The following is a 13,089-nucleotide window of genomic DNA, read 5'->3' on the forward strand; positions in this document are numbered from 1 at the left end:
CGAGCACTGCTTTTTCATTCCTCTGTTCAGTAAGAACAGATGGAAAGCTAGTGCTTAGAGGAATTGAGCAGTGAAGGTAGAGGGGAAAAAATTGAGCTTCGGCATTGTCAGTGGCACATATGAATTCTTCACAGTGCTACCCCTTCTATTAACCCGACACACTTTTCACATTAATCTGGACATAATAAGCATGGCGCTACAGCTTGGTAATGGCAATGCAGTGTACTCTGCTGAAAGATAACACAGTCAATGGACAACCAACAGAATCGGTACTGTTCCTAATATGACAAGTGGTTAGACTGTACATGTTTTTCCCTCTAGTGCACTTTAAATGTCAAAGGCAATTATATGTGACTGTTGTCAGGAAGTGAATTCCGCACGGGTCCTGATTAGTTTACTCCCCCATAAAAGCCAGATAAATAGATTGAACTATACGAGGGCATTCACTGGAAATGACAAGACCCTGAACTCTGATCCCATTGATCTGAAACAGAAATCCAATCACTCTTCAGTATATCTAACGGGATTCCCTTCCCAGGTCAAAGGCCTGAATAGACGAATTACCGCGGCTGCTTCAGTTCATCCGGAAAATGCCAGGATATGTTTTTGGTTTTTTGAGCATGCATTTTGAGAAGATGGAGTTACGTACATACGTGCAGCTCCAGAACTGAAAATCCAAAAAGAAAAGGAATGATGGTTTTGGTTTGTAAGAGCTCTCTGTTGGTCCAGCAAGTGTACTGTCCTGTAAGACTATTACCTGTAAGCAAGGCTGACACTTTCTTTAATTTAAGGGTAGTATACAGAATAAAATGTAGTGACCATTTGCCAGAAATAATTGCTCCTAGAATTTATGCACCTGAATCAGCTTTCTATACATAACCAATGTAACTATAATATAGTGTTACATTGTAACTATAGTATAGCATGGTGCTCCTGTGAACCATAAAACCTAGTTCTAGCACTGGGTTCTCTATCCCTAGCACTACTTCTCTTGAACATCAATTTTTCCATTAGAATTGTTGAAATACAACCAATGGTAATCATTGCTGAATTGACTGTTCTCATCATTATTTTGTTGTTGATGATGATGATTGGCTGTTTAGACTGAAATCCAGAATCTATATCAGCTCTGGATCCAATTCCAACTTGAATGTTTTGTTCAGTGCTTTTTTCTGGAACCAAATGTGGTGAAATATCATGTTTTACAGATTTTATATCTTACCAGCTTAATTGGGACAACCTAAAAACAAAAAAATTATGAAACTTGAAACAAGAATGTCAGTGCCTTTCACAGGTAATTGGAAATTTTGTTGTCAAACAGTTGAGAAACACAAACAAATCAATGCTTTGGGACACAGCTCATTTTGATCAGGATCATCAAAGTTTTGGTACTGTAAAACCTAAGAGTGTATATTTATTTATAAAATATCCAAATGTCAAAACAAACAGTTTTATTCACATTAATATTTTTTTTCTATGCTCCGACACCTTACCGCAGAAAGGCAGCCCTAAAATAAGAATGGATTTGTGTTTCACACTTCCATCCAAGTCCATATTCAGCACAAATATGGAACCATAATATGCACCATTACCACGGGAGAATGCATGAATCATACGTCTGTTAGTGGAACTGGCGCACCAAAGGGTCGGTGGTATTTTAAAAGTAGAGCAGTCAGTGACAGTGGTGAGTAATCATTCATACCAGTTGCAGGCCGATATGACAGTCTCAAAATGTCAGAATCAAAAATCTATTGTTCCTAATCATTGGACAAGCCTTTTTAGAGGAATAAGTTTACAGTCATTCTACCCGAAAAAACATTCTTAGACATATTAAGAATGACACCAAATCAGTAGTTTCTTTCTTCATAAAACATTTCAAATGTCACAAAATGAATGCTGAAGTTAAACAAACAACAATGTTAACATAAAAGTTGAATAGAAGTAGGCTATATTACCCCACTGAATTACTACATCCACTTTCCCAGGGACAGGTAAAGCTCAACAGGACAAAAATAATTAATACTCCAGAATGAAAGGTCCATAACAATAGTTTTACATGTTCATAATCCGCTGGTTGTTGTTGTAGATAAATATGCAACCATCTCGTTCTACTGCAAGATAACAGGAATGAATGCAATGCCACAATTAACTGAATGAAACCATGAAACCAAACTTTAAAAAACATCCCCTACCTTGGACTGTAAAAAAGGTATCCCCTTATGCACATCATTAATACAACAGAAAAGCTAAAACAGCATGTTGGCAACCATGTAATGCTACACCCACTATCTCAGTGTAAAAATGCTGAATCTCCAAATGAAGCTAATTAATCACGTCCTGTTTACATCAATGTCCTCTTTGGTATTCTGGAACTTCTTTAGATGCAAACTCTTTCTTCTTCGCTTCATAGAGCTTGAGCAGGTACTCATCTGGGGTGATGCCAGCTTCTTTCAGCTCCGACATCGCCTTGTCAAGCTTGAAAACGTTTCCGGCACTCCCGATCTTGCGGGTGGCTATGTAAAGGCTGAATTCTTTAGAGCTCATTAGCCTGCAGGAGTCCAGGTTACAGAGGTTCTTTACGGGGACACGGGTCCGGTTCACTTTTGGGAAGAAAGTCAGCCCGGACATCCTCTCCAGGTCCGTCAGACTCACCTGGAACTCAGTCAGGGGGTGATTAAACCCAATGGGGCGGTTCGGTACCACAAAGGCTCCTAAAGCCAGTGTTTCTGATGGGAAACCTTTCCTCTGGGCGAGGATGACTTTAAACAGGTGAGTGGGGACCGCCACGTCATCTTTCCCGATTACCTGGCCAAGAGAAATATGCACTGTTAAATGTGCACAGTGATAGTAAAATGAATATGAATACAGTACACATAACTGTGGATTTCAAACTGCATTTTTCACCATAGGTCCTATAAAGAGCCATAAGCTCACAGAGTTAAAGGCAAAGGTTTTGCAAACTGTACCATATCATACTCGTACCCTGATACAACATGACTTCAATTTATGACTTCAGCCAAATTATTAGACTATAAAAAAGAGCACACTTTTATACCCAGTTAATTTATGGAGTAAATATCATATCCATCTACAATGTGTTCCTAATGGTATTTGAAATAAAAGTTACAAAACCCCATGCAGCATGTTATTAAATATTTCAAAGTAAAAAAAAAAAAAATTAACAAATAAAACACTTGACATTGTGCCCAATAATGTTTTAACAAATACACAGAAAGTCCATCACCACTGGCCAAGATAGAGTGAGGAGGTGCTTACACTCGCCAAAAAGCTGTTGTCACTAATAACAACTTAAATAAGAGATTTACTAGGGAAAAGTGGGCAAACGCCAGCCAGATGGCCCTGCTTGACACCATTTAATTATATTTCAGGCGGGTTCATGGTTTTCTCTGTGAAATGAGCTGGCACCTGACCCACTGTAAAAGAGAAATGAGATTGTGTGTGTCTGTGCGCGTGTGTGTGTGTGTGGGTATGCATGTGTCTGAGTGTGGGTGTGTGTGTGTCTGAGTGTGTGTGTGTGTGTGTGTGTGTTGTGTGTGTTGGGGGGTAGTCGGGACACACTCTGTGGGGCTGTCACTCTCATCCCTTCCCAGATGAGTTGGCGCACTAATTGCTCTGTGAGCAGCTTTAAAAATGACCTCGGCCATGAGAGCTATCGCACCGAAGCCTGACAGAGTCACTCTCCAGTAATTGTTGAAGCCATATGCCACAGGCCATGACAATCTCATAATGGTTATGAATAACATAAATACTGTTTATGCGCTAGTCTAACATTTTATTGTGCTGTAAAACATCAGTTATAAAAACATGCTATTAAATAGAAGATTATAATCAAATGTGCCTCTTTATTACCATACTCAGGGTTCTTCCTGTTTTCATAAAATAAATCTAGATTTTTTTGCAGATCCTTTTACCAAAACCAAATGAGCACATTTTCAAAGTCTGCCTTTCCCATTTGTCGCAGTTAATAGGCTATATGTTAATCTACACATGACCAAGGATATGCTATGCTAATTCCTTGTTATATGGTAGGATCATATGGCTGATAGTTACTGATTACAACCAGCATTGGGAAATTTGTCAAATTATCCATTCAGTAAAGAATCGTGCCATCATCATTTCTAAGCATCTTAGAAACACGATGATATAATCTAATCTTAACATGGCATTGATGAACAATTGCAAGCAGGTAGGAGTTGTCTAAACATCCATGCTCATGTTGTCTACTAGCAGTGTACCACAAAAATAGCAAAAAGACAAAAAAAAAGAAACTTTACAGTATCCTATTGCATTGAGACATACCCTCCGGTGCACTGGGAGGAACATGGTCAGGTGTCCTGCTATGAGGGGGACTGATGAAATGGCCAACATGTGAGAAAAGTAGGAGGGTGGGATAAAAGTCCTCCATCCCATACGGTTTTCCTCATAGCATGTGACTGACAGACAAATGAAATGTGGCCTGTGTACTCAGCTGAGATCAGTCATCTGGTCAGCAGCAGACAAGAGGCCATCAATACAGGCCTCCAACTTAATGATCCCCCCTTCATCCAGCCGAGTTCCCCCATGAGGACCGAAATCTTTGGTGTGCCCTGTGTTTTTGTCATGAGGATGCAACAAACATACGTTCTTTTGAAATCTCAACGGTGCTGGGGCCATTCCTTAGGGATTTTGGTCCATGCGGACTCGATGGGATCAGATTTTTCCATTCAGTCCATTCAGATTTTTTGGCCACAGCTAGATTGCTGTATTCATTTAATGTGTACTTGTCCTGGTTCAATAACGGCAAGGTCCCTCAATTTTGTACATAAAAATGGATTAGAAAAGTTATTCGAAAATTTCTAAAACCTCAAATGACTTAGTTTTTTTGAGGAAAAAGCATTTATGAAATCCAAAAGAATGATTTCTGAAAAAAAAATCTTCAGAGTAGGTTTATTAATCGGTCTCCTCCAGTAATAACTGAAATTCCCTAAATAAAAAACTAATACGTCCAATTAAAAAAAATGTGCCTAGAAAGAGTCATCTTAGAAAGTTACAAGAGCATGGACATTCATTATGGCTTTTACCCCAGGTGGCGAAGTTCCAACTGCAGCATTTAATTCTCCAAGCTCTGACACTCTGGGCCTCCTTCAGAAGTGGAGACTTAGCCCTGCTGATTACGGAATTGCATGTCTGCCCACGATAAAGCAGTCAAAGGGTCGCCGTTTGATGGGGCCTGCAGGACCGAGATACCGCACCGCGGCGCATTGTTCATTAATGGGAGGCCGGCTTTGCCAAGGCAACGGCGCTAGCGTCTGTGGGGTTCCCTAAAACCAAATCCCTCGAAGGTGACAGGACCTGGTGCAGCTCACTGAAAGGAATTATCATGCACAAATGTAAGGGGGCGGGGGGGGGGTGGGGAATCAGGAAACCAGATCATGCAGAGACTCCCAGGCCCCTGACTTTGTCTGATTGAAAGTAGCATGGCTACTTGTGAGAGGCTATTTGTGACGGGTAACAGGCAGCTGTCCATGTCTATTCAGCCATAAAAGAGACATGAAAACTCTCCCTGTGAAATCAACAGTAACAAATGCTCCCTCTGGAGGAAACAGATGGCACTACACTGTCCTGGTCATGATCACAGGGTAGGCTAAATGCACTGAATTAAAGAATATATGACAAAGGTTCCAAACCAACCTGCATATTATTGTACATACAGCTAATACTATAACAATCTCTTTAATTGAAGCATATGCTTACGGCATTGGCAGAGAAAATGTAACTAAGCAACACGACAGAAAAACAGACTCAAAGCTAAAGAATTTATTTGTATCACCATCCCTATCGTGAACTAGATCAAGAAAAACAAGACTGTGATATGATCCCAAAATTTGATGATCCCCAAGGTTACATTATAAAAGGCTCCCCAGGAAAAAGGCTAGGAAAATACAACTCACAATGGAAGACAAAAGCCCTTTTTCTTTAAATATTTCTCTAATTAATCTTGTGGAATTTCTCCAATTTTCTGAGAATAAAAATCATGCAGCAATTTTCAATGCAAGCATGCACACACACACACGGTATGCTAGCACTGCAAAAATATGTTACACATCATCTGAAGCACTGCAGATTTTACCTTGAGTAACAATGTAAAATGCTAATAGACATAAAATCAATGTACAAGAAAACAATGTTTTGCTATAACCTCAGCACACCACATACTGTACAGTAAGATACTGCAAAATAAAACTGGATGCACAGTTCCTAATAAATAGGGCCGAGACTCCTCAGTTTATGTTGGGCATGTGTGTGCAAGTCGTATGGTCTCATGCTGGTGTACAAGGTTCTTTCAGGGCCAACATCGCCACCTAATGCAAATTTGCTGTAAAAACCTTTTCATTTCCATGCAAAAAAAAAAGAACTTCGTATTGTCTTTTTTCTAAATTGGCTTCTCACTCCTGGATGAAATTTGCAGTGATCACTCACCTGTTTTACCTTGCACTTCGAATTAATGCTTAAATATCACAATCTTCGAGTATACTTTTCTGGCTATTGTTGTCCACAGCGGAGAACATCTTTCCCACTGAATTCTGTGTCGACATCACTTAAGACAACATTTCTACTGAAACATCAGCAAGTTTGACTGTCTTGGTCCCTAAGGTTCCCTCTAAATGCACCCCAACAATCACCCACCAATCACCAGTCAATGATGTGTCAGACAGTCATGCTAATCATGCTTAAGGGAATTGCGGCCTATACCGCAGTGTCATGCAGTTAGACAGTTAAGCATTGAAAACAATACTGAGAAAGGCAAAGCAAGTGGAACAAATGTTCTTGCCCTAGCCTGTTTTTTTGCAGCATAAAAATATTACAAATTATTATAAACATTTGGTTGACTTCTGAATGGTTTTGTGCATGGGGATATCATAATCACAATGTAACATCTTTCACCTCATAGGATATGGTTTTCTTCCCATCAGCCCCCACTGCAGGCAGGACAAGAGGCCCCGAAATGATCCACACATCCTGAAATCGTTTTGTCAGGTCTCTACAGTACATTTCCAGTCTGAAAATACAAAACATTTAAAATAAGAAAAATGCATTCAAAATGATTCCAAGTATTTTCATTTATTTTTATTTATATTGTTAAAAATTCTTCTTTTTCCACTCCAAGATTGGTAAATACATGACACATTTTAATGACTTTGTAAAACGAAACAATGCATCTGAACTCAAATTTGTTCAGAAATTGAACTAAAAAAATCCCACTAATCCCACAAACAAATAAATCAATTTAAATCTGTAAATTTGACCTTTAACGATTCTGAAACTTGAATTCTAATCATAAAACTGTATTTATGAAAAAATATTCAGATTAGACTGCACTGTTATACATAAAACTCTGTACCTTTAAATAATTATCTGTGCCTAACAAGACAGTGCAGGTTACTCATATTTTTAAGGTCCTACCTATTCCAGAAGCCGGAGTTATTCTCAAAGTTCTGCGGTACTATGTTGGACAGGTAAAACGTCTCCGCCATTGCTTGCTGTTGAGCAAAATGATTTTCAGTTTCAGTCACAATGACAGACATCAAGACAACGGTAAGAGTCATTTCAGAGAATGTAGTTTTGATGAGCACGTAATCCAAGCCGCACAGGTGTGGGCATGAGAAGAGCATGATGGGATACCTCAGAGTACTTATTGTCCCCCGCAGGGGTCATGTGGCCTCTGGACCAGCCGCTGCCCAGGTAATCCTCGTTGCGTGCCGTGAAGAGAACAGGAATATTGGGATCCGGCTTGAACTTACAACGCTTTCGGTCAGCATTCCCTGAAAAGATAAAGATCCCCTTTTGTATTTTCAATTCTTTTTACCCTTTCTATGTATGCTCCACTCTGTAGTGTGATGTTCTTATTCATTCTTTTTCTTCTTCCCACCCCCCTCCCCCCCCTTTTCAGAGGTCAACTTTATTTTTATTTACAATTATACTTTAATTATAATATAATCAATATAAAAATAATTCAGCAGATTAATATTGGTGATAGGTGAGACATTCATAGACTGAACAACCAGAGGGGACAGACATAGACAGACATGGACAAACGAAGACAGGACACAGACTGGGGGACAGAGGGGAGAGGGGAAAAGGTGGATTGATTTATGAATGCTATGCTTGAGAGTATGCATGCTTTTGATAATAGGTTATTTGTTCCTAATTTTTCCATTATACACCCATAACGCACAAAAAACCTATATAGCGAAACGCACAAAAGCAAAAGAGGAAGTAAGAATAAAAACTTGCACCATGCAATCTTTTGGTGAAAAGAACAGAAGAACACAAACAATACAAGACAGGACACACCACTGTCAAGGAATTGCAGAAAGTGAGCCCTTAGCGTTGCTGAACGTTTTTTCTAGGGTTGAGTGTTCCGTTAATAAATTGAATCAAAGGGTTATGGGTAGTTTTGTTGCCTTTCCAGCCAAGTAATATAACCTTCTGAGCAATCATTAGTTATATACGAGTATAAATGTTTGGTATTGAGGGGATGGCTGAACTGTAGAAACGTCACCCAGCAGTTAGAAAGACGGGCTGATAGGGATGCTATACAAACAGCAAGTGATCATGCCCGATAAAGTTGCTAGGCAAAGACAGCTGAACGACAATGAATTGATTCGACAGAGTGTCAGAGTGATGAAGCATTAATTGTAAGCCAAAGAAGTACATGAAAGAAATTCTTCATTATGTTTGAGCAGTGTGAGCACATGTTGCCCTCTCAGTATCCCTTAAGATGTAGTTTGTGGTGGGTGATGTGAGCTATATGTAGCCTTTTGTACTGTATAAGTTGAGTCTTTGAATTGCAGGTCATGGAGAAGGAGTTATTACACAAGGTTTGCCATTGAGTGTCAGAGTATTGTATAAGGTCTGATATCCATTTCTCGATTGAATGGGATTGTGAAAGTAGTTGGTATCAACTGTACTCTTTATCGTTTCTTTTATTTGGAGATAATGAAAGTAACAATTGTCTGGAATATTGTATCTGTCTGTATCGGAGTGAGAGCAGAGGGTTCCGGGGGATTGCGTTTGCGTTCCACCAGGCTTGTAAGATGTGCACTAATGGCTTTGGCTTGAAAGCAGCTGTGATTTTTTTAATGGATTTGTCAATGAAAGGTATATCCTTGATGATCAGTTCAGTGGTTATTGACTGCTCTGACATGATGGGTTTGCTTCTTTTGTCCAATTTTGTATGTACTGTAGTTGAGTGGAGAGAACATAATTCTAAAAAACGTGGTGCTCCAAGACCTGCAAGTGATTTGGGTTTCTGGAGGGTAGACAATCTGATTTGGGGAGTCTTCTTTCTCCAGTAAAATGAATTGATTGTGAAATTGAGAGAGGACACCCAGCTTGAAGGGGGATGTTCAGGGGTCAGGGAAAAGAGATAACTGATTTTGGGAAGGACATTCTTCTTGACTGTTGATATTCAGCCTATTATAAATATTGGTAGTCTTTTCAATCTTTCCTAATCTTCTTTTATAGTTTAAAGCAAAGGGGTGAAAGTGAGTTTAGAGAGTTCATTTAAATTAGGTAAGATGGGGATTCAGAGGAATTTGATCCTTGAGGTAATCCACTTTAATGGCAGATCTCTGGCCTCCAGCATTCAGGTTGGATTTGAACAAGCTCATGGAGTAACCAGATACCATGCCATACCTGTTGACAAGACTATGGACTGAGAGAAGGGAGGATGCAGAGTTTTTTTTTAATGGATAAGAACAGATCATCAGCATGTAAGCATGATGGTATGGTTTGTTCTGTATTCCTGTTATATTATTATTTTGTCTGATGGATGCTGCAATGGGTTCCATGAAAAGTGTGAATAGTAGTAGTGATAGTGGACATCCTTGTCTGGAACCTCTATGTATTTGGAATGGTTTAGAAATGTGTCCATTGGTTATTACCGATGCATTGGAGGAGTTGTATTTTTTTATCCAGTTGATGAAATATAGGCCAAAACCAAAATATTGGTGGACGGTGAAGAGATGAAGGCAGTTTGATCTGAGTTGAAAATACTTTACATATCATTTTAATGTCTGAATTGAGGGGTGATAATAGACAATAACTAGAACATAGTGGCTTTGTTTGGTTCTAGTAGAAGTATAATGAGAGTAGTATTCGTGTGGTATGGGATAAATGAACTGGAGAACAGTTCTGTCATTATTCTCAGAAACAAGGGTGCAAGAAGTGGCCAAAATTGGTTCAAAAATTCTAATGGGTATCCATTAGCTCCTGGTGATTTATTATGTGACATGAAAAAGTGCTCTTCTTTGTTCAACCAGAGTGATTGTTTTTTCTAGGCTGTCCAATGTTTTGGATAGTTTTGGTATGGAGACATTCCTCAGAAAAGCATCAGAATCTTCTGGTGTGGTGTAATGGTCTAGCAGGTAATAGTTTGAATAGAACAATTTGAATACATCATTCATTGGTTTACTCTATTTGGTTTTGTGTAGTATTGCCAGATGTACCCTGAATTGAAGTGATTAATGATTTTCTGTATTTTCTTGTTTTGATAGCAGTTTCTAGTCTTATTACAAAATTCAAAATGTTGCTGTTGAAATCTGAGAAGGGAAAATTCAGTTTATTTCCCCCTTATACATTTTTTGTCTTATTCATTCTAAATGATGTACTTTAGTTCAATTGTTCAGCAATGCCCCACCCCTGTGCTGTTGTGGATACACAATGCCATGCAAAAAATAAATAAAATAAATTTAAACAATTAAATAATAATAATAATACATTTAAAAATGCAATTCCAAAAGTCTCACTTACCATACAATTTCTCAGCTGATATGTGCTCTGCCACCCATCTTGGTGTTCGCCTGGCCTGGTCATATGACAGCGTATGATTGGCATAAAATCTTATGTCAGCACCCGTCAAGGGAAAGCCATATCGTCCGACAACTCCCGCAGATGGCTCTAAAACTAATACCATAAAAGATAATACATACATGGAATGGCAGTGGAAATCATTTAGCTGCACAGTGACAAAAGTAAAGCATCAAAGCGTTTACGTTGGGGTAGTATAATTTAACTATGGCTTGCACTACACTTGACCGCATATAAAGGCGGCAGTATACTTAAAATGAAATCAAACTTAAGAGTTCCTTGTCGTGCAGATAGTGGGCGCCGTCATGTTCTACAAATTGGAGCCAGAAAGGAAATGGGGCAGTAGGCGCAGTAGTGAAAAGCGGGACCATTATTTGGGCATTAAAGGGGAATTGCACTTTATAACATTGCTGCTTCTCATGACTGATATTGTCCTTCTAATGAATGTGTCACCCTTCATTTTTCGATTAGTTATTTCATTTTAAATGTCTAACGTTAGAAAAAAAGACCTATTTTTTTTAGCGCAAGTCCACGTAGCAGTACGCTTTCCGGTTTTTTCTTCTTCTTCAATTTCGTTTCGCGGCAAAATCGAGAAGCCAAGCAAAACGTTCCGTTAACTTAGCGTTGAAATCGAACAAACTAACGTTCTTTTGTTTGATGCGATATCGGTGTTATAATGAGGTGTATTGTACCCTGTTGTTATAATGCCCCCGTTAAACTTGCCTTGAAAGCACATTTTCATAGTTTTCTACGCGATGCAACTTTGTGCCCGATATGGCTGGATGTAATCAGACACCCCAACATAACAGTCGAAGAAGTTCGCAAACGAGGACTAAGTATACTGCCTACTTAATGCAGCGACCACTTGAAGCCGCCGACTACCAAGGCGGCCGTCTGAAGCCTGGAGCTGTACCCACGGTTTTCCCATCATTGGTCGAACCGCTCGAGGTAGGTACTAAAGGCTGCTTTAAGCGCTATCGCGTCTGTCTGTGATACATAGGATGTCTACGGTAACAGTTAGACAGCTTGCTGGCTGTTGTTATAAGGTTGCCACCATCAATTTATTTCGTCCTCAGACATTTTTAGTTTCGCTAGCTAGTAGTAATACAACACTATTTCTACGACCAACCTAATGTTATTGTCTACAGGTACGCCCACATCAGAAGTCGCGCAATGATATGCATCCTCGAGTTCGACACTAAACTGCCTGGGTCTACTTCCTGCATTTGTAAAGGAAAACAACAAAATAGCGTTAAACATTAATATAATTAAATAACTAATCGAAAAATGAATGGCGACACATTCATTAGAAGGACAATATCAGTCATGAGAAGCAGAAGTGTTATAAAGTGCAATTCCCCGGTCTTCCAGTAAGCGCGTGAGGTACAGTGACTAGATAGTGATGCGACTGTCTCTGATTCCTCCACAAAATATTACAATTTCATCCAAATAGCACACTAACTTAACCAACCCGCGCATGGGGAGACATTGGATGAAGAAAAAACACATATTGCGACTACATTTTCTTGTAGGAAAACAATGTTTACTTCGTATTTTTACCGTATTTACCATAGATTTACATTGAAAAGGGTGGCTGAAACACCCAAAATGGAGCCAACCGCACTGGCGCTATTGAGAAGCGTCTCAGCAAGACCAAGAAGTGAGCTTCAAAAACACAGCCGGTTTAATGTTACAGACTACATAAATATACGAAATATAAAGCATCGAACATGTAAGGTGCTCATGTCGTGTGCTGGTGAACTAATTGCAATCGAAATTCGGCGTTGCCAGCTAGTTCTAAGTTAACTCACCCTCCTCTTTTCCGTGAAAGATCTTTTCCTTGTAAATGCTCAAGGCTGCAACACACGATGCAGTGCTTGCAGCTGCCCCACAGACAAACCCACCGAAGAAACGCAGCGATTTGACATTTAGTTTCATTTTTATAACTTATCTGCGTAAGCTTTCAAAAGTAAGATGCGACTTCACTTGATTTCCATTGACAGAACTGTGAGCATCTTTATTTCCTTCCCTTACCCTGCACATGACCAGGCCGAACTGTCAACAAATGCTCACGGGGTGGACGTATCTAGTTGAACGCATTGAGAATATTTACACTGCCATCTGGTGGTTGGAATATAACCCCAGCAAGTTTAAATTCAGGGTTCAGTGATTTGGAATATGACTCATTTAATTTCTGTGAAACGCATTTGTGAGAGT

At 39.4% G+C, this 13,089-nt stretch overlaps 1 protein-coding gene across 1 annotated transcript; it reads right to left on the bottom strand.

The window, feature by feature from the left end:
• Positions 1-1,830: 1,830 nt before the first annotated feature.
• LOC135252699 (nuclease EXOG, mitochondrial-like) lies at positions 1,831-12,937 on the bottom strand. The gene is made up of 6 exons (XM_064331081.1): positions 12,684-12,937; positions 10,816-10,968; positions 7,684-7,823; positions 7,465-7,541; positions 6,946-7,060; positions 1,831-2,805 (listed from the first exon to the last, which is right to left on the bottom strand). The coding sequence occupies exons 1-6, from the start codon at positions 12,808-12,810 to the stop codon at positions 2,347-2,349; spliced, it is 1,071 nt and encodes a 356-aa protein (XP_064187151.1). The 5' UTR covers positions 12,811-12,937; the 3' UTR covers positions 1,831-2,346.
• Positions 12,938-13,089: the final 152 nt, after the last annotated feature.

The sequence above is a fragment of the Anguilla rostrata genome, chromosome 4 (genome assembly GCF_018555375.3).
Source record: "Anguilla rostrata isolate EN2019 chromosome 4, ASM1855537v3, whole genome shotgun sequence".
Lineage (NCBI taxonomy): Eukaryota > Metazoa > Chordata > Actinopteri > Anguilliformes > Anguillidae > Anguilla > Anguilla rostrata.

Excerpts from the sequence above, each read along its gene's own strand:
- LOC135252699 (XM_064331081.1), bottom strand. The coding sequence starts at position 12,810 with ATGAAACTAAATGTCAAATCGCTGCGTTTCTTCGGTGGGTTTGTCTGT. Across the intron at positions 7,542-7,683 it reads GGGACAATAAGTACTCTGAG|CAAGCAATGGCGGAGACGTT; the intron begins GTATCCCATCAT and ends TTTGCTCAACAG. Across the intron at positions 2,806-6,945 it reads AGAAAACCATATCCTATGAG|GTAATCGGGAAAGATGACGT; the intron begins GTGAAAGATGTT and ends TCTCTTGGCCAG.